A 22,461-nucleotide genomic window follows, 5' to 3' on the forward strand; every position below is an offset into this window, starting at 1 on the left:
CATGGAAGTGGTAACCAGGCATTTTGGACTGCACAAAGTCAACATGGATTTATGGAAGAGAAATCGTATTTGGCAAAACAGTTCAAGTTTATTTTGGTTGTAATGAATGGAATAAATAACGAGGAATGCAATATATTAGAGAAGAACTTCAATGTAGGTGCTGCACCAAAGGTTATTAAACAAACTTAGGACATATGGAACTGTTGGCAACATACTGGCTTGGTGAGGTTTACTGCACTGACAGAAAACAAAGTAATAATAATCATATTTAGATCTGGAAGGTAACTAATAGGGTGCAGTGGATGCCACAGTAATCATAATCTATATAAACAATTTATTTGTGGGGACTTAGTGTAAATATGTTCACATTTGCTAACTTAAATTGGTTGGCAGAAGATTATGGAAACACTGCAGGCAAATCAGCATCTTTGGAAAGAGTAAAAGAGTTAATATTTCAGCTCAGACAGCTTTCATCAGAACTGGGAAAGCAAGAAATCAAGTTAGTATTAAATTGTGGAGAGGGTGTGGGATGAGTGGGTAGGACAAAGGGGATTACTGAGAGGATGGTGACAATGTTGCTGAGATGATTTTGCTGTTTAGTGAGATGACAGGTTGATAAGGGAACTTAAAGGAGACAGAATATGCAAAGGAACGTGTCAAAGCTGTGACTTTCAAGTCAGACCTGTTGCTGAGACCTGAGAGCAAAGGAGAACTCCGGAAATGCTGAGTAGATCTGGCAGTGGCCAAGCAGATTACAGATGGTTAACAATGGTTGGCAGTGTGAATTGAAGGGAAGATGCAGAGAGGCTTCAAGGAACTAAGTAAATAGGTGAGACATAACAGACACAATGTGGAATTTGCAAAGCCATCCACGTGGAAGATTAATAAGAAAACAGAATACTTTAAAATGGTGGGAAACCACAAATGGTTGGTGTTCAGAGTCCTGGGTGACCTTTTGAGTGAAAGCAAACGTGCAAATGCAGCAATTAAAACAGTAATCAGTATGTTGGTCTCTACTGCAAGATGAGTTGAGGTTAAGAATAAAAAATTTTGAGGAGGTGATGTAGGTGATCGACGAGGGTAGGGTGGCGGATTTGTCTACATAGATTTTAGTAAGGCATTTGATAAAATCCCTTCAGGACAGGCTGTCCAGACGACTAACAAGCATGGGATCCTTGGTCACTTGTCAAGTCAAGTTTATTTGTCACATACACATATGAGATGTGCAGTGAAATGAAAGGTCACCCACAGTCCAGCAATAAGAGCAATAAAAATAAGCAATTTCACACACAATCACAAACCAACACAAAAAAAAAAAGAAACATCCATCACAGCGAGTCTCCCTGTGGCTCTCACTGTGATGGAAGGCCAAAATGTATTTTCTCTTTCCCTGCCAGCTTCAGACCTGGCTTACTCACAGAGGTGGTGGGGTATTATTCTGGCTGGAGGTCTGTGACCAGTGGTGTTCTGCATGGATGTATACTGGGACCAGTGTTGCTTGTGATATGTATATAAATGACATGTGTAAATATAGTTGGGTTGGTTAGTAAGTTTGCAGACAACACCAACATTTGTGAAGTTGCGGACAGCGAGGAGGGCTATCAAAATGTACCGCGGGATTTAGATCAGACAGAAATGGGTGGAGAAAAGGCAGATTAAGTTTAATCTGAGCAAATGTGAGATGTTGCATTTTGGAAGGTTGAATGTAAGGGAAAGGTATACAGTTAATGGCAAGCTCCTTAACAGCGCTGATGCACAGGGAAATCCTCAAGTCCATAGTTCCCTGAAAATGGATAGTGGTAACTAAGGCATATGATATGCTTGCCTTCATCATTGAGTATTAGAGTCAGGAAGTCATTTTGCAGCTTTATGAGGACTTTGGTTTGGCCGCATTTGGAGTACTGTGTGCAACTCTCTTCACCCCATTGCAAGAGGAATGTGCAGGCTTTGGAGAGGGAGCAGAAGAGGTTTACCAGAATGCTGCCTAGATTGGAAGATATTACCTAAATGGAGTGGTTGGACAATCTTGTATTGTTTTCTCTGGAATGTTAGAAGTTGAGTGGAGACCTGACAGAAATTTATAAAATTATTCGAGGCATTGATAGGGTAGATGGTCAGAATCTTTTTTCCCAGGGTGGAAATGTCAAGGAATGAACCCAGCGATGATTGGGTTAATGTATGATGAACCTTTGATGGCACTGGGCTTGTACTCGCTGTAGTTTAGAAGGATGAAGTGAGGACCTCATTGAGACTTAACAAAAGTCAAAGGCCTGGTTAGAGTGGATATGGTGAGGATGTTTCCACTAATGGAAGAGTCTAGGACTAGAATGCACACCCTCTGAATAAAAGGACATACATTTAGAAAGGAGTTGAGGAGGAATTTCTTTAGTCAGAGGTGGTGAATCTGTGGAATTTGTTGCTACAGATGGCTGTGGAGGCCGTCATTTGGTATTTTTAAAGTGGAGATTGACAGATTTTTGATTAGTACGGGTGTCAAAGGTTATGGGGAGAAGGCAGTAGAATGGGGTTAAGAGGAAGAGATCGATCAGCCATGATTGAATGCCAGAATAAATGTGATGGCCAAATGGCCTAATTCTGCTCCAATGACAGATGAGAGGAGCAAAGTTTAAGGGAGATGTGTGGTATATTTTACACAAAGTGATGAGTGCCTGGATTGTACTGTCAAACGTGGTGGTGGGGCAGATGTAATTGTGGCATTTAAGAGGCTTTTAGATAGGTCCATGGATGTACAGGGATAAGAGGAATATTGATCAAGTGCCAGCAGAGGAGATTATTTTAAGTTGGCATCATGTCGGCATGGAAATTGTGGGCTGAAGGGCCTGTTCCTGTGCTGTTCTATTCAATGTTCTATGGACAGCAATTAGTCCTGGTAAAATCCTCCCTGGAATATTGTACATAAATCTGGTCTCTCCATGTACGGAAGGATTTACTTGCAAGATTGGAAGTCCATCAGTTTGCTTCTTGGATGAAAAGTTTTGTGGTATGAAGATTGAATAAACTGACGAGAATTATACCTACAGAAAGATGGAACTCCAGATGCTGGTTTACAAAAACAACACAAAGTGCTGAAGTAACTCAATAGGTCAGGCAGCATTTCTGAAAAGCATGGGTTGGTGACGTTTTGGGTTTTCAGACTATATTTGTATTGTTTAGAAGAATGAGAGGTAATCTGACTGAAACATATAACATTCATAAAGAGAATAGATGCTTGGAAGATACCACTTAGAACCAATTTCAAAATAATTGGTTGGCCATTTTCGACTTGTTTGGATAGAATTTCTGCACACATAGAACTGTAATCCTATAGAATTCTATAATCAAGAGGACTGATAAGGGCTGAGTATGTTCAAGGCAGATATCAACAATTTTTTGGACATTGAGAAAATCAAGGTATAGTTCAGATTAGTTTATTGTCATGTGTACCGAGGAAGAGTGAATAGCTTTTTGTTGCGTGCTAACCAACCAAAGGAAAGACAATACGTGATTACAATCAAGCCATACGCAGAATCCATAATAAGGATTTAGTGCAAGGTAAAGCCAGTATAGATAAAAGCCGATCAAAGATAGTCCGATAGTAGTTCAGGATAAGGGTTAGTACTGAGGTGAATCATCAGCCATGGTCTGATTCAATGGCTGGATAGGCACAAGAGGCTGACTGACTTACCCTTGCGTCTGTTTCCTATTTTCTTAAGCATTGGAAAACCTGTGGTTTCAGGGGTGCTGTTTTTGTTTTCTTTGTATGCTATTTTTGTATACATTGATTGCATTCAATATTTGTTCGGTGACTTTTTCACCTTGACATTAAACAGTCAAATTCCACTTTGATATTAAAGCATGTGACATCGTCGTCCACATAACAGCAAGCATTCAATGTGGAAAGCTGTCAGAGTTCATTTAAGCCATAAAAGCCTTCTATGTTTTGTTTAGAAAGAGATCTATGTGTGGAGTTGTACCGTGTTAGCACACATCAAACAGATCAGAGTGGAATTTGATCCAGCGTTCAAGTGACTGAGAGAAAACTTCCTTTATGCAAGGTTTACCCAATGCTCTGATCTGCTTGTTTGATCAAAAATAAAGATAATCTAGAAGAGAAAGTCCTGGCCTGGCCTGGCCTCACTGCTTTCCCTTGATGTGCTTAAACAGTCCGCTCACTCTATAGCCTATTATCTGATTTAACGATGATTATCTCTCTTGTTTGCAGGTGAGCGCCCGTACCAATGTCCCTACTGTGACAAAGCTTTCAGCAAGAATGATGGATTAAAAATGCACATTAGAACACACACGCGGGTAAGAGGAGGTTATTCTTTCTTGTTCCTTCCTTCCCACTGACAAAAGTAACTGCTGCCACATTGATTTCAGTGAAGGTTAACATTTGTGAACTGAAACTATGCAATTAATTTAAAGACTTTTGTTATAAAACTCCCTCCACCTCTCCCTCCCCACCCCCTCCCCACCACCTCCCTCCCCCTCCCCCTCCCCACCCCCTCCCTCCCCCTCCCCCCATCTATCCCCTATCTACTGTTCCCCCCTCTCCCCCCTCTCTCCCCTCTCCCCCTCTCTCCCTCTCCTCTTTCCCCTTCTCTCCCTCTCCCCCTCTCTTCCCCCTCTCTCCCCCTCTCCTCCCATCTCCCCCCTCTCCCCTCTCTCCCCCCTCTCCCCCTCTCCCCCTCTCTTCCCCCTCTCCCCCCTTCTCTCCCCATCTCTCAGCCCCCCTCTCTCTCTCCCCCCCCCCATCTCTCCCCCTTCTCTCCCGCCCTCCCTCCTGTATGTTTATATATGTAAAGTTATCATTAAAGATATCTTTTGGCTGTGATAAATGTTCATTTTTGTAATCTTGTTCGCAAAACTGTATCACCAAGAGGGTTGTTATGTAGCCATAACATGTCAAACGTCAATAGTGTTTGTTTGTTATATTTACCAGATATAAACCGGATCAAATAAATTCTTGCTTGCTGCAGGTTTACCGGTACATTAGATGCAACCACAACAGCAACAATGTACAATTAATTATTGGTTATTTAAATAAACTAGACCAAGACAGAGAAGAAAAAAACCAAAGTCATGTGGAGCAATGATAGTAGTGCAAAACTTGTAGTGGTTTGGTAGGTTTCAGGTGGTTGAGGTTGGGTTGTGTTTAGAATTGTACAGGGTGTTTCAAAAACCTGATGGTTGTTGTGACGAAAGCATTCTTGAACCTGCGGGTAAAGGTTCTCAGGCTCCTGTTCCTTCTTTCCAATGGTATTCACGAGACGAGAGCATGGCCAAGGTGGAATGGGGTTTTGATGATATTAGCTGTCTTCTTGAAGCAGATTCTATCAGTGGTGGGGAGACCAATACCTGTGATAGACTGGGCAATGCCCACCATTTTCTGCAGCCTCCTTTGTTCTTGAGCATTCAAATTAACAAACCAGGCTGTGATGCAACCAGTGAGTCTGTTCTCCACCATATACTTGGGTCAATATTGTATTATAGACTTTGCACGAGTAGGTATATTGCTTCACTGGAATGCAAGACGGACAATATTTACAAAACCAAAAATGAAATTTGTTAATATCTCTTTTAGTTCCATATATGTCAGGAGTGGATTTGTATTTTTGTTGAGCTACAACACGAAACAAAAGTTGTGATGGGTGTATCAAGATGCCAATTACCATTGAAATGATGGTAATTTCTGCTTGACTGTCACTAATCTTCACATATATGATTTGCTTTTCTTATTTTCGGCACTTTTGTACAACTGCCGTAGCAAATGCATCTGAAGTACAGATTGAGGTGGTGTTTCAGATGTTGTCCACACCAGATATACTTGGTTGCATGCTCAATGAGCCTCTCTTTCGTCATTCATTTATCATGTGACTGGTACACTTAAATTCAGGGTGTTTCCAGAAGTATGCACCATAGATCCAGAGACATATGTCCATATACCACCATGTCTTCTGGAAAATTTAAATTAGTTTATGAAAATCTGCAAGAAAATGTTACTATCAATCAATATAACCATGGAATTGCGAGGGTATAGTAAAATGTGGCTGGTTCACTATTGTCCTTTAGCAAAGGAAATTTGCTGAGCTTATTCTATCTGATATCAATGTGATAACTATAACAATGCAATTCTAAAGAGCATGTAGGAAGAGGAACGTAGGAGTTTGTAAAGATAGAATTTTGAAAGTAACAGGACATATTGACGGACCTGGTAGTAAAACATACTGGATCTTTGGCTACAGAATAGCTAGGGACTTGTGCTGAATATTCATGAAGCTCTGTATGAGCCACCATTATGTTATTGCATCCAGTTATAACAATTTAGGAAGAATGTGAATGTAATTTGGAGAATGAAGAGCCAACTCACCAGAATGAATCCAGGCTGAAAGATCTTCATTCCAAGGGCAGTCTGGAGAAGTTACTTTTAAAATTTATAACTAAATTATTTTGCCATGAAAACATATTTAAATCTCTTAACCTTTTCCTCAGTTCCCCTGGTTTGTCTGGACCAGGTACACTGCTCAACTTTGTACAGACTTTTTTTTTCACTGTCTTGCATAGTTTGTGTTTTTGTGTGTTGTCTGAGTCATGTGTCTATTGTGCCACTGCAAGCAAAAAAAATTATTGTACCAGTACCACATGTACTTGTGCATATGACAATAAACCCAACTTGACTTGACCAGAGATAACTCACTTCCAGGAAAATCCAATCGGAGCCTGGTATTGTGCTGCAATTGCAGTTGCTTTGGGACTCATTCTCCCCCAAGACCAGGGACAGTTCCAACAAGGTTCACAACCTGCTGTTCCCCAGGGTTCCCACTGAATAACAGCCCAGCTTCACTTCAACAATGTGCAGCGGTAAAGCTGAAGCTGTTTTATTGCCAGTGACCAAAAGAGGTTACATGGAATTCTGTTGGAAGGAAGTGCAGATGCTGGTTTACACTGAAGATAGACGCAAAATGCTGGAGTACCTCAGCAGGACAGGCAGCATCTCTGGATTGAAGGAATGTTTGAGACTGAGCTGAAGAAAGGTCTTGACCCGAAACGTCACCCATTCCTTCTATCCAGAGATGCTGCCTGTCCTGCTGAGTTACTCCAGCATTTTGTGTCTATCTTACGTACATGGAATTCTGTTAAAATTCATCTCTGCATTAGTCTGTTCAGCACATGCCTCCAAGTGATATGCCTCTAAAGTCATAGATTTTCTTTCTCTTTGTTAAGCCCAAGAGATACGATCTTTCTGGTTTCAGTTGATGCTTTTAAAAGAAAATTCCAAAGGCACTGACTTTGGAATTATACTTTATTCTTGACTTGTTTTGAAGCATTTCCCTCATTCATTAATTACCAGTTACTTACATTTGCTTTGAATATAGTAATGATAGTTGGTGCAGTAATGATCACAGGATTGATTATGGTAATGAACACAGTATTGATTCTTATTGTTAATTCACAACTAAGTTAACTATTTTTTTTCAACAATATAATTAGCAGCTACTCGCTAAAAGACAATTGTGTACTTTGTTATTTATTTACCATATTACAGCAAGTTTGTGAGCTTACATCATACATATTGGAACTGCCTGCTTGATTTGTTATGGGGTACAAGTCTTAATAAAGATCAGTTTAGTGCTGCATAGTGCAGCATAATACACCATTCTCTAACACTAGTACAATGTTCTGCAGTTCATATAATCAATCAGACGATTAGCTTAATTAACCAATAAAAGTAGATTGGAATTATGTGGGTCAGGTTTTTTGCAAAAACAAATGTTAAGGCGTTTTATATCTATAGCACCAATTCATATGATAGGTAGTCAACCGTTTGGCCAAGTCTGCCTTTTTTTGAGGACTGATACCGTTACACCTTTGATTAATGGGGCACACAATCTTAGTAGATGGTTCTAAAACAGTTGCCAAGGGACAATGCCAACTGCACTGCTTTCAAATGTTATTCATTTCAATTTACAGTTGGAAAATTTGTTTTGTGATCTGAGCTGCTCTGAAAAGGTGGTGATGGCTGCCTGTTTGAAATGCTACAGTCCTTCTACTGATAGTACTTGTCTAAATTAGGGCATTTCAGAATGCTGGCTCACGGGTTAAATCCTGACTGCGGTGCTGTCTGTGTGGAGTTTGTACATTCTCCCCGTGCTCGCGTGGGTTTTCTCCAAGATTGGTTTCCTCCCACACTCCAAAGACGTACAGGTTAATTGGCTTGGTATAAATGTAGATTGGTCCTAGGGTGTGTAGGATAGTGTTAATGTGCAACTTCGCTGGTCGGTGTGAACTCGGTGGGCCAAAGGGTCTGTTTCCACAAGAATGGTGTATTATGCTGCACTATGCAGAACTAAACTTCTAAGCTAAAGAAAACAAAATCAATAATATTTGTATAAAGGTGGTACTCTGATTCTGAGAGTAGCTCAAGGGATGGTGACGTGCAGCATTGATGCTCCTGCATTGGTAGGGTTCAGGAGGGCTATATTATATGGTGGGACTGGCATTTTGTCATGAACATAATGGGCTGGAAATTGAATAGCACATGGAAACACGTTCTCTGTGGTGGACCATTAGCACTGTTTCCCAGGGCTGAAGGGAAGAGTTGTTTAAGCATGTACAATTTGGAAAAATTGCACATAGAATAATAGCATTGAAATATTAATTTACCTCACTTCCTATTTAAAAAATGTCAATCATGGCAGTGATTTGGACTGCAGACACTCCTTGATTGTTTGTGTACTTCATTTATGACTTTTGGGAAATGGAGTTTGTTGAGTATTTGCATTTATTTTTGGTTTAATGTTCTCCATTAATTGTAAAGGAGAAGTGAGGTGGGTTGAGCCAGTCAAAACTGCAGTGATGCAGTGATTATTCTATCAGCAGTCATTACTGGATCTCTCCATATTGACCTGCAATAAAGCTCCTGTGAGGGGGATAGCGGAGTGAGGGGGTATGGGGAGAAGGCAGGAACGGGGTACTGATTGAGTGATCAGCCATGATCGCATTGAATGGCGGTGCTGGCTCGAAGGGCTGAATGGCCTACTCCTGCACGTATTGTCTATTGTCTATTGTCTATTGTAGAGTCACGGAGTCGTAGAGCCATGAAGTCTTGCAGCGTGGAAACAGGCCATTCGGCCCAACTTCCCCACATCAGCCAACATGTCCCATCTGCACTAGTCCCACCTGCCTGCATTTGGCCCATATCCTTCTAAACCTGTCCTATCCATGTATTTGCTGGTAGTTTTGTAACTCTTTCCCCTTAATAGCCGAACATTACAGACATTCTGTTATAGAACAACTCCGGATTTTGTGTTTAGCTATCTGATCTTGTCTAGATTAAAGGTCTCGGGAGGAGGCCATTCACTTTTCCATCATACAACTCAATTAGACATGGTACCAACCTTATTTCCTATGCATTGATACCATTACAGAAGGAAAATCTATCAGTCTGAAGAGTTTCTACAGAATCAGCAACCTTTTGGAAGAATGTTTCAAAGTTAAATTCTGCTTATTGTCGTGTCTCCTAATTCAACTTCTAAATGATCTACCTCTGTTGGATTGTATCACAGCTAGGTTTAGGAACCGCTTTGTCCAAGTCTGTACAATAAATTGTAGAGAGTTGTAGCCCAGTTTATCACACAGACTAGACTTCCCACTGTTGACTCCATCTGCACTTCACGCTGCCTCGAAAAAGCAGCCAACATAATCAAAGCCTTGTCTCACTCCAGTCATTCCTTCTTCTCCTTGCTCCCATCCAGCAGAAGGTACAGAAACTTGAAAGTGTGCATCATCAGATTCAGGAACAGCTTCTTCCCCGCTGTTATAAGGTGTCTGAACAGTCCTTCCATAAGCTATGGAACAGTGCAATTCACCTCTGCCCCAAAGTGGACCTTGGACTTTAGTTGAGTTTAGTTTTGAGATATAGCATGGAAACAGGCCCTTCGGCCCACTGAGTCCACTCTGACCTGTGATCCCTGTACACTAACACTATCCTACACATTAGGGACAATTTACAATCTTTACCAAAGCCAATTAACCAACAAACCTGCATGTCTTTGAAAATAAACTTTGTCTATGGAACTGATATGTTACAATGCTGAGAACTAGATTCTGCACTCCGTATCTTCTCTTTGCTCTGTCTATAGTTTGACTTGATTATATTTATGTACAGTATTATCTGATTGGGTTCACTGACTGTGAGAAAAATATGTCAAAATATACAGTAAGATATAGATCAGCTACAGAAATGGGTGGAGAAATGGCAGATGGATTTTAATCCGTGCAAGTGTGAGGTGTCGTACTTTGAGAGGTCAAATATAAATGGAAAATCTACAATTGGTCCTTTACAACATTGATGTACAGATGGAACTTGGAGTCCAAATCTATAACTCCCTGAAAGTGGCAACACAAACAGATAGAGTGATATAAAAGGCATATAGTATGCTTGGTTTCATTGTTCGGGCCATGGAGCATAAGAGTCAGGAAGTCATGATGCAGCTTTACTATATTCCTTTATTCATCCCACACTTTACAGTGTTACAGCAGCAAAGTGGATAGCTAGAGAGCAAGAGATCATTCGTTATAAATAAAAGATACATAAATTGTCATCAGTTTTCTGTGTGTTCTTAGCTGTTATTGTTGACTCGTCTGCTGGGAGCAGTGCTGGTTGTGCAGTCTCACAGCAGCGGGAAGGAAGGACCTCCTATATCTCTCCTTCATGCACTTTAATGGTTAGGCTGTGTTTAAAGTATTGTGTGGAGTTCTGGTCACCCCATCAGAGGAAGGATGTGGAAGCTTTGGAAAGGGTGAAGATGAGGTTTGCCATACGATGTCTGGATTAGGGGGTATTCACTACAGGGAGAGGTTAGACAGACTTGGATTGTTTGCTCCAGAATGAGGTTGTGGGGAGACCTGATAGAAGTATATAAAATTATGAGAACATAGAGTAAACAGTCAGAACCTTTTTGCCAAGATGGAACGAAAACAAATACAAGAGGGCAGAGCTCTAAGGCGAGAGGAGCCCAGGAGATGTGCTGGGCAACTTTTTTTAGACAGAGGGTGGTGAGTGCCTGGAATGGGCTGCTGGATTGGTGGATGAGGCAGATACATTGGTGGTATTTAAGACTTCAGGATAGATATATGGATATGCAGGGAATACAGGGATATGGATTATGAGCAAGTAGATAAGAAATAGTCTAGGCATTATGTTTGGCACAGACATTGTGGGATGAAGGGCCTGTTCTTGTGTTGTACTATTCTATGTATACTTACTTATTACGCCACTGAAATAGATCATTGGTCCATTCTGGTTCCCTGAAGATTAATCTCACTATTACCACTCTCCTTCTTTCCCTGCAGCCCTCAACTTATTATTTTTCATGTTTTCATATTCTCTGTGACGTAAAAGGAGGCCATTTGATGCATCGAGTTTTATGCCCTCACAACTTTTCCAGCAGTCCCATTCCCTTGTTTCCCAATGATTTTTTTTTCTCACATGCCCATCAACTTTCTACTGATTCCTTTTGCCTCTTTCCTTCACCGAAGCATAATTCGCAGCAGCCAATTGATCATGTGTGTTCATTCTCCCAGCATAAACCCACATTGTTACAGGGAGAATATGCAAACTCCACATTGATGGAACCTGAAGTCAGGATTGAAGCCTGCTCACTGGAACTTTCAGACAGCAGAGCTAACTGCTGCTCCACCATGGCACCCTTCAGCTGACTCTGCGCAGTTCCCGGTCGCAGCTTTACAAGCATATCTGCCTTTCTGGAATTCAAAATGTCTTTCTCTGCTGATCTGTACCTGCCATGGATTTCCCCATCTCCTTTGCCTATTGACATTAAGTCCTGGAGGAACTCTGTGGGTCAAGTATCATGTGTAGAAAGGCACTGCAGATGCTGGTTTACATCAAAGACAGGCACAAAATAATGGAGTAACTGAGCAGCATGGTATCATCTCTGGAGAATATGGATAGGTGACATTTTGAGTCAGGACCCTTCTTCAGACTGATTGTGGTAGGGAGAGTTGGGGGGGCGAGCGAAAGCTGTAAGAGAAGTGAGGGCAGGATAAAACCTGGCAAGTGATAGGTGGATACAGGTGAAGGTTTTTTTAAATTTGCAGATAGGTGGGCAAAGGGCAGATATGAAAAGACAAAAAAGCATGGGATGAGGAATTATGCATGGAAGGATTGGGAATTGTGAAGCCAGAGAAAGGAATACAGGTGGAAAGGGAAGGGAGCGGGGAATGGGGATAACTGGGTGCAAATCCAGATAGGGACCAGGAAGAGAAGGGATGGAAGAAAGCAGGAGAGGGAGAAGTGGAGTTTACTACCTAAACTGCTAGTGGAATTAGCTACCTAAAATTATTGAATTCAATGTCCATGCCCTTGTAAGCGAACCAAGCAGAATAAGAGGTTCTGTTCTTACAGCCTAATGGCACAAACAATGGACTTTCCAATGTTAAATAAATAACCTACAAACAATGCACTCCCCTCCCCTTTTTCCTATTCTTTTCCCTATGCCCCAACTGGATTCATACCTTTCCCTTGAAGGGTCCCAAACCGAAAAGTCACTTATTCCAGGTTCTCCAGATATGTTGCCTGACACACTGAATTACTCCAGCAATCTGTGTCATTTTTCTGTGCAGTTCCTTGTGTCTCGTTACCATGCCTTTAACTAATATCAATTCAGAGCTTGAAGTTTCATGCCATTGATTGTGGGCACATTAGAATTCATGTTTTCGAACATAGAATTGGGGTAGGTTTTGAATTTTTATTGTGTTGTACTGAAGCAATAAAAATGTTTTTATTAACCTTGCCACTTTTTGAAGCATCATTAAAATTACAGAACATTCTGGTGTGGATCTGTGCAGCCTGAGGACAGCATCATTTGAGAACAGATTGAACATGAGGATTAATAAATGAATGAGAAAATAAAATTCAGACTGTGCATAACTCAAGGTATCTTGATCTCTTACCCTGGGCTTGTGTTTCAAATTTTGATGCACATTTCTCTGCATACAAATACACAGGAAATTCCACGCAGTCCCAAACTAAATCGCCAAGTTTATAGGTTACAGGCCTGGGTGAGTGTTAAGTCAAATGAAAACAAAGTGTGATTGATTCAGTTTGTATTTGACTGACAGTTCATTTTTGCAATTGAGAATTGGAGGGTAGAATTTCTGCTGGGGTAATAGGAAGCCCCATTAACTCTTTCCTACAAAACTTGAAGAGAAAGTTCTGATTAATATGGAGCAGCTGGAAGCCACACTGAGAGTAGCCAGTTTAAAATGTAGAAGAGCAACCAAATCAATCGGTGATTATATATTCTGGAAATAATGAGTCCTATGGAATGCGTATTTGATAATTATTTTGAAAAGATTAATACTCCCTTAGACCTTAAAGCCTTTAATGATCTTCACAACTCAAGATACTAGATGAATCATATTACAAATATCAAACCATATTGTATAACTGTTCTGAGTACTCATTCAACATTGGTGACATAAATTTAGATTTATATTACATACTTCAGATCATCAATGATCCGTGATCACCCGTGTAGATGAAAGTGAGATGTTCTGAAGGAATTAATTAAGTTCGGTAACTTAAAATAATAACCAGACAGGGTTTGTTGCCCGTTTCCCAGACGTGTTATTGTCGAGACTTTCGCTGGTATTGTTGATAGTTGGAACTTGTTCTTAAATATGATCTTTTTGTAAATTTCCCCGGTGAGGGACAAATAAAGGAATATATTATTAAAAATCAAGAGCCAAAATAAGCTAGTGATCGAATACATGAAAGGAACATAAAGGTTGTATTGAGAAAAGGGCTGAAATAGAGAAAGGAAGAGAGATGCTAAAGGTTGCAGACAGAGGAATGACTGTCAAGCATGAGGAGGGTATCTCTTCTTGTAATATTCCCACAAGTGTAGGACAGGTGCTAGGAAGGAGCTCCCTGGCGAAGAGGGCAGTTTTTATGTTGGAGACAAATTCAACCCATGCTTTTTTCACACCAGTCAGGGTGGTCAGGAAATCTTGCAGCTTCTCAGCAGGGTCCAGTCAAAAGTAATGTTCTAAAGCAGTGAGACACAGTGAGACACAGATGGGCTGGCAGAGAATGGCAAGATGCTTTTGCTACAGCATTTCTGGCAATGTGTAATTGCCCCTTTAAGATATTAAGCTATTTAATCCCTGGTACCAGTCTCTTCAGTGATACCTGAAAGCTGCATTGATAATTAAAAGATAGTCTTTCACCTCCACAGCGAGACTGAATAAGAGGTATCACAAAATGCTGGAGTAACTCAGCAGGTCAGGCAGCATCTAGGAGAGAAGGAATGGGTGACGTTTCGGGTCGAGACCCTTCTTCAGATAAGAGGAATCAGTTTAGAATGTTCTGGTTCTCTTCCAATCTACCTCATTATGGCCCTTGCACTTTTTTTAAATCTGCACTTTCCTTGAAACTGTAACACTATATTTTGCATTTGTTTATTTTCTCCTTTGCACTTATTCATGTATGGTATGATCTGTCTGGATAGCACACAAAACAAATTTTGTCATTGTATCGTGTACACGTGACAATAATAAACCAATAGTTATCCGCATTAAGTCCCATTATCAACTGGCAGAGGGTCTCATAATTTAGCAGATTTTAAAACTCTTTTAAAAATAAAACGGCGGTATGTTTTCCTGTCCTGCGAAATGCGAAACATCCTTTGGTATTTGTAGAATTAAGCTTCGATTTTCAAAGGAATAGCAATTGCAAGTTGAAATCTATGAGGGGTCAAAATTTATTAAAAGTACACACCAATGTTGAGTAAATATTGAAAGGATGTGAGTTATTAAATCATTCGCCATATGTTCATTTTTCTACAGTAAGGAAGTGGTGTGATATGAATATGTAACAATGTATCTGATACGGCTCAGAAACAAGAAGGTTGAGTTGCAAGTAGTGACATTCATCAAATTGTACAGCGCTCCAGTGAAACCCGAGTACCGAGCTCTGAATTTCCACTGGGATTTTCCTATTCGCCTCCTGTAACTTATTTTGTTCATCTCTAAGTAGCATGGAAAAGAATATTTTTTTCATGTGGACTTCCTCTCTATAAATTATTTATCACAAACTACATGTTTTACTTGCTTTCAAATGGTGAGGCCTGTCCATAATAATCGTGCAATGATTACAAGGTCAGATTTATACAGGGTTTGCCAAGCTACAGCATAACCTCAGAGGAAACAACTATTTGTAATGCTTCTGTCCAACTTTCACTGTAGTTATGGCAGGGAATTTGGAAGCATCAATAGAAATAAATCTCCTACTTATATATCTGGCTACTATAAGATTTTCCCATTTTCCTCCATCTACTCTTGAATAATGATATAAAATATGAATTTAAGACCTTGCATGCTCGATTAGCATTCAAATAGGGCAATTTATTAATTATTTATCAACACCACATGCAATTTTACATTCTATTATTTTCATTCTATTATTTTACAGGAAATAACTTCCAATTCAGAAGACAATTCCATTAACTTTAGAACTTGCTAACTATGGTACCTTTCTTCCATAATCCTCTTGACTTCATTCTCAAAGGTTTTGGGGCTGAAATCAGATGTCTTCAAGTTTGACTCCCCCTAATTTGCTCCTTGCTCTCCGTTGTGAAATGACTGACCTCTATTGGTAGTTCCTTGGTAAACTCATAAATGCAGCATGTGGAAACTGTTTACACACAGATCCTGTTTTAGATTTTACAGATTTTGTTTAGTTAAGATCAGAGAGATACAGTTTGGAAATGGGCCCTTTGGCCCACTGAGTCCAGGCCAACCATTGATCACCAGTTCACAGTAGTTCTGTACTTTGCCACTTTCACCTGCACTCCCTACACAATAGGGACATTTTTTTTCACAGAGGCCAATTAATTCACACGCCCGCACATCTTTTGGATGTTGAAATAAACTGGAATACCTGGAAGACAACCAGGCGGTTACAGGGAGAACATGCAAACTCCACACAGAGAACACTCAGTCAAGATCGAACCTGGTGCTGTGAGCAACAGCTCTACCAGCTGCACCACTATGTCACCCTCATTTTAACATCTAAATCTTGAAAGTTGCAATTTCAACTTATATTTCAGTTTTGGTGGTTTGCTTCAATTAACTCCAACAGAACCTCTTTCTATTCAGAGCAGGCATTAAAGAAGAAGCATGTTCTGTCCCTTTATAGTCAAGTTCCATAGGTCGGAATAGGGTTAGCAGGAGCATAAAAAGGATTTGCCACACTCCCCGATAATCATTATGCATTTTAAAAATGTGTTATTTCATGTAACAATTGTTTATCATGGATCGCCAGCCATCCCTGCTGAAAATTGGTCAAATTTACATTCCCAGCACTCCCCAAGTTAGGCAGACACAAAATGCTGGAGTAACTCAGCGGGACAGGCACCATCTCTGGGTAGAAGGAATGGGTGATGTTTTGGGTTGAGACCCTTTCTTCAGACTTCGGTTTAAACCAGCGTCTGCAGTTCCGTCCTACAACACACCAAGTTAGGTTTGATTCAAAATACAACATTCTGTAAGGTTTATGTTAAATGTTCTGCTTCTCATTGAATAATTGTTTTTGTAAACCTGAGAGAATGAGTTTGGATGTATTTTCATTACAGAGTTTCATGTTTGGTTGAATATTTTTCCATGCTTGTGCATTACAACACTGGGTAATGAGGCTCGAATGCAATTGTTTGTGCAGATCATGCAAAGCTCCAAAATATGCTGATATTAACGAATTTGCATTCACTGAAGGTGATGAGCCTTTCCTGAAATTTGAATTGGAAGATAAAGCACTTGTAGAGCAATGTTTTTTTATTATGGAGGCGAGGTCAGTATGGAGGCGAACCAGTAGCGTGCGGTTTTTGAGAGAAGCGATTTTTGAAAAAAGTAATTACGTTCTACTGGCATTTTGTTTCAAATCTTCTAAAATTATTTGCATGCTGCTATGAAATTTGACCTCCATTAACATTTGCCAGCTGTGTTCTGCGCAAAATGGTCACTTTTCTCAGCAAGGGTTGTTATGTTTGTGTTATAGGCATTTCTGTAACCAGTGCTGGTACATCACTGCTATTTATGAGCTTCTACTTCCTGCAAGGCTCAGAATATTAACTGTTAAAATAAAAAACATGACACATGATAGTGAGGCAGTATGTCTGACAATTTACACTGTTTGTGCAAAGAAAAGGGTGACTTCTTAACCTTGGAATTAACTGATCCTGATTTCTGTGTATTTTTAAGAAAAGTAACTATTGCCACAGGAGAAGAAAAAAAAATAGCAGGTAGTGTATTTTGACGACACATGGTCTGCGTCTTCTGTTGGCACAGCTGGAGAGTTTAACAAGCCTGCTTCTGAACCAGAAAAAGGGTATTACCTACCTACCACACCAATCAGGACCATTACATGACACCTACGGGGGGTCTGCTAGTCCAAACAAATGTTCCTTTTGGCCTCCGCAAGGCTTTATTTTCTTTTTCACGCCTCATTTTTCTAATCTCAGTCGGAGCTAAATTTTGCCATACTGTGAAGGTTAGATCTCCTGTCTTCAGATAGATCCTTTTGATAAGATTTTAAGATTTCGTTTGGAATTGTCCGTGTGCTGCACGGCCTGTAGTACTGGGAACAGTATGAATCTAATTCTACTGGAAAGCAAATTGGGATGAGAATTTGAGCTACTGCAAATTCAATACACCCATAGGTAGGCTGTGTTTTAGAATGTTACACTGGCACCGGGCCACCAAAAGAATAGAACATCGCTACGCATTACTAGACTGCCAGATTGAATAAACATTTACCACCAGACCAGGTTTCAGATTCCTTTACTCCCCTCTGTTTGAGTATTTGAAAACTGTCTGCTTACCTCGAGGGCCCATAAAACTATCAGAGTTCAGCAACGTTTGAAAAATAAAGATGTACTTTATTTTCCTTGTGAATTCAACACAAGTAACAGCTATCAGTTGCAGAATTAGTAATACTGAATGCTTTAAGTAGTATATTGCTCAATGCAGAAACAACTACCTTTATTGACTCATATTACTGAATACACCTAAACTAAACAATTTGGTCTATTAGCTAATAACTCATCGGTGAGGCACTGGTTTCTGAGTGTAAATATTCATCTACCTATTAAAACTGAAGCAGAAAAAGTTATTGGAAGACTGAACCCTGCATGAAATTGTTCCCACCCGAGATATTCGTTTTAGTTTCCTTTAATCTTAGAGATACAGTGCGGAAACAGGCCCATCGGCCCACCAATTCCGCACCAACCAGCGATCCCCGCATATTGACTCTATCCTACACACACTAGGGACAATTTACATTTATACAAAGCCAATTAACGTACAAACCTGTACATCATTAGAGCGTGGGAGGAAACCAAAGATCTCGGAGGAAACCCACCTGGTCACGGGGAGAACGTACAATCTCCGCAGAGACAGCACCCGTAGTCGGGATCGAACCCGGGTCTCTGGAGGTGAAGGCGCTGTAAGGCAGCAACTCTACCGCTGCGCCACAGTGCCGTCCACAACTTTGTTCCTCTGCAAATTCTTCCCAGATCGTGTGGCCTGCACCAGGACATTGCCTGACTCTAGAATTCCCTTCCTCTACCTCCATCTCATCCATTGTACCGCTCTCCTTCCAATATTATGTGTCTCACTCTCAGACCTATTTTTGTCCAAATAAGTGCCATGTGATGTTTTTCCAATGTTAATGGTGTTCTTTAAAGAAGGTGGTTGTTGCTTCTGAAATGGCGCTGTCATAGAAATTGACTACTTGGTTTGCATCCATAACTTTCAGGTACAATAAAAGTATTTATTTTGATTGCTGATAAATATTTCAAAGTAACAGAATATCATATTGTAACTGTCCTATCATTAAGTAAATGTTCAGATGATGAGATAAGATTAAAGGGACAATGTTAATCCTGCCCCTTGGTGCCTACAGTGACATTACTCCACCTACACTATGGGTATTGAAAGGTTCCAGTTCCATCTTTAAAGATGTAAATTAGGATCCAATTGAAGATCATATGGCAGAGAATATGGAACATGTGCGTGGGATGAAAGGGAATTGATTATAAGGGGGTGTAATTAACCATCATGTCTTTAATTAAATATTTGACTTCAATTAGAAGGTTGACTTAATTTTGTGATGGGATTTGACTGAAGTGCAAACAAATTGATCCAACATTTCAAGGACGCTGATAGATATCGTGTGGAGTAAGAGATAGGTAGTTTGCACCAGCTGATCTGCCAGATGATATACAAACTTTGCAGAATGGAGAATTAAGTAATTGTAGACTCATATAAATCACTAAACTTCCTTTCGACAGGGAAGATAGCTTAAGAGGGGACATGAAGCAAGTTTATAAAGTTTGAAAGCTTTGGCTAATCCAGAAAGTAAAATTTGACCAAAATGAAGAACAAGGTCGGAGAGAAGCAGCAGCCGGAAGCAGAGAGAGCGGGTATTGGCTGGAAGTAGGTGAGTCAGAGGGAAAGAAGATTTAATAAGAGGGCCAAAGGCCCAGTTCAAGTGTTTGAGTAATTTACAAATTAGCCCGAAAGTAGTTGATTAGCTAACAGATAGAGAAGTGCAGCTGTAGCGGAGCGGCCTCGTTGGGAGCGGCCTTGAGGTGGTGTCTTGTTGGGAGCGGCCTTGTTGGGAGCGGCCTTGTTGGGGTGGTGCCTTGGTGAGTAAAGTGTGAGTCTTTGGCTCAAGAGTCTTCGACAAGGAGGCTGAGGCAAGGAGGCTACACTTGATTCAAAATTTGTGATTTTTTGTTCACTGAAGAAATGGCAGGCAAGTTGGTACAACGTGTTTCCTGAAGGATGTGGGAAGTCAGGGACAATGCTGGTGCTTCTGGATACTACACCTGCAGAAATTGTGTCCTGGTGCAGCTCCTGAATAGAACGTGTTGGGGAACTCGAGCAGCAGTTGGATGACCTCAGGGCCATCCGGGAAAACAAGAGTTTCCTGGACAAGACCTACAGTGAGGTTATAACACCAAGGATACAGGAAGAACAAAGGTGGGTGACTGTGATAAAGAGGAGTAAACATGGAGTGCGGGAAACCCCGGTGGCTGTACCTACTGAAAACAGGTATAACCTCTTGGGAGCAGATGACACGACAAGATTGAGTGGTAGCTAGGGCTGTGATTCCAACCCTAGTGCCGAGGCTCAATGGGGAAGAGGGACGTCAGGCAGAGCCATAGTGGTGGGAGACTCCATCGTCATAGGGGTGGATTGGAGATTCTGCAGCATCCTTAAGAATGAGGGGGAGCAGCCGGAGGTTGTAGTTGATGTTGGAACAAATTACATAGGTCGGAAGAGGAAGGAGGTTCTGCAACAAGAATTTACGGAATTGAGTAGAAAACTGAATCTCTTCCGGGGCAGGGTTGATCTGTATAAAAGGGACGGGTTGCACCTAAACTGGATAGGAACCAACATCCTAGCTTGCAGGTTTGCTAATGCCAGTGTATACAAGCCTAGTCGGTCCAGTCTTTCAAGATATGATAGTCCCGCCATTCCAGGAATTAACCTAGTAAACCTACGCTGCACGCCCTCAATAGCAAGCTTGAAAGGGTTCAGAAAAGATTTACTAGGATGTTGCCAGGACTAGAGGGTGTGAGCTATAGAAGAGATTGAGTTAGCTGGGTCTCTATTCTATGGAGCACAGGAGGATGAGGGGAGATCTGATAGGGGTATACAAAACCATGAGAGGAATAGATCGGGTAGATGCACAGAGTTTTTTTGCCCAGAGTAGGTGAATCGAGGACCAGAGGACATAGGTTCAAGGTGAAGGGGAAAAGATTTAATAGAAATCCGAGGGGTAACTTTTTCACACAAAGGGTGGTGGGTTTATGGAACAAGTTGCCAGAGGAGGTAGATGAGGCTGGGACTATCCCATCGTTTAAGAAACTGTTAGACAGGTACATGGATAGGACAGGTTTGGAGGGATATGGACCAAGCGCAGGCAAGTGGGACAGGTGTAGCTGGGACATTGTTGGCCAGTGTGGGCGAGTTGGGCCAAAGGGCCTGTATCTACACTGTATCACTCTATGACTCTAAGCCAAAAATATGCCCTGGACATTACACTAAAAATAATTCCAATTAGGTTAATTGACTTTTACAAAAAAGATTAATTGGTGAAATATCGTTGTCAACATGATTAAGGAATTGGATAGTCTTATCCCCACTCATGGCGCTAGGAACAACTAGTAAGCCTGAAACCCTCTGGCATTGTTTAGTGCTGCTGCTCCATATTTGGAGCTTTTCTAGCATCTTGCAGTTGACAATAGACAATAGACAATAGACAATAGGTGCAGGCTTTTTTGTAAACTGGGCAGAATTATAGCTAATTAAGCAACAATAAGTATAGCACAATGGTTGGTAGTACTTATGAGTATTATTTAAAAGAAATAAAGGAGTAAACCAGGACGTGATGACACAGTGGGTATTGAAACTTTGTGTGCAATCCTACCGTGTTTCTGAAATAAATATATTTACTACGCTTATTACAGAACAGGAGGCCATTCAGCCATCAATTCCATGAGTAGAGCAATCTCATCAGTAAATGAAAAAACTGCAGATGCCTGGAAAATCAGCAGTTCAGGCAAGATCTGTGGAAAGAGGAGCAGTTAATATTTTAGTCAATGACCCTTAAACTCAGTAATCCCACCCATTCCATTCACTTTGCATTTCCCAGTGCCAGAGGGAACTGCTGGAGTAACTCGGCAGGTCAGGCAGCATCTCTGGAGGACGTTTCAGTCGGGACCTTTCTTCAGTGGTTGTCTTGTTTCCCGTATTACAACAATGACCATAGCTCAAATCTGCTTTAAAATATTTTGGGGTTTTTTGAAATCAAGAAAAGAACATCTCATTTTATAGTCTTAGCAGCTGACACTTGCTGTTCCTATCTGAAACAAAGTAGGGTAAAGGGTGTTGGTACCTTCCATACTATTTTCCAGTAACATTTACAAACACCTGTTTCAAAGAATGCTGATAGGAATTTTACTTTAGCAGTACTGGATATTCTGATCAGAGAACTTCTAAATGGAGCCAAATTTTTGTATTCAGATCCTGAGGAATTTGGTTTCAAGACATAGCTTTCTGAGTCAAGAATGCTACGCCTGGGCCAATGTTAACCATGGGTTAACTATGTTGTTTGACCTCTGTACAAGTCTTGAAAATATATTATGCAGACGACTTGTAGATATTGTGTAAGGTTCCACATAAGAGACAGTAATCTAAAATCTAGCTTGTACAAATGAAGGGAAATTGCTGACCCAGAAGATTGGATGTTTGAATAGAGTGGATGGTAAACAAGTATCTACTCAAGTTACACGGAAATGATTGTTCCCCCCTGGATTTGTGCTGGAGCCTAAACTATCCACTGTACTTATTTTGAAGTTAGACCACAAAAAA

The 22,461-nt window shown here is 40.7% G+C and overlaps 1 protein-coding gene across 3 annotated transcripts in view; it reads left to right on the top strand.

The window, feature by feature from the left end:
- Positions 1 to 22,461, top strand: part of prdm5 (PR domain containing 5) — a 243,768-nt gene that overhangs the window by 193,785 nt on the left and 27,522 nt on the right. For all 3 annotated transcript variants that reach the window (XM_078411286.1, XM_078411294.1, XM_078411303.1), the window contains one exon: positions 4,223 to 4,308. In XM_078411286.1, the coding sequence (XP_078267412.1) occupies positions 4,223 to 4,308 (86 nt within the window). The remainder of the gene's footprint in view (positions 1 to 4,222; positions 4,309 to 22,461) is intronic.

Source organism: Rhinoraja longicauda, chromosome 1, assembly GCF_053455715.1.
Source record: "Rhinoraja longicauda isolate Sanriku21f chromosome 1, sRhiLon1.1, whole genome shotgun sequence".
Lineage (NCBI taxonomy): Eukaryota > Metazoa > Chordata > Chondrichthyes > Rajiformes > Arhynchobatidae > Rhinoraja > Rhinoraja longicauda.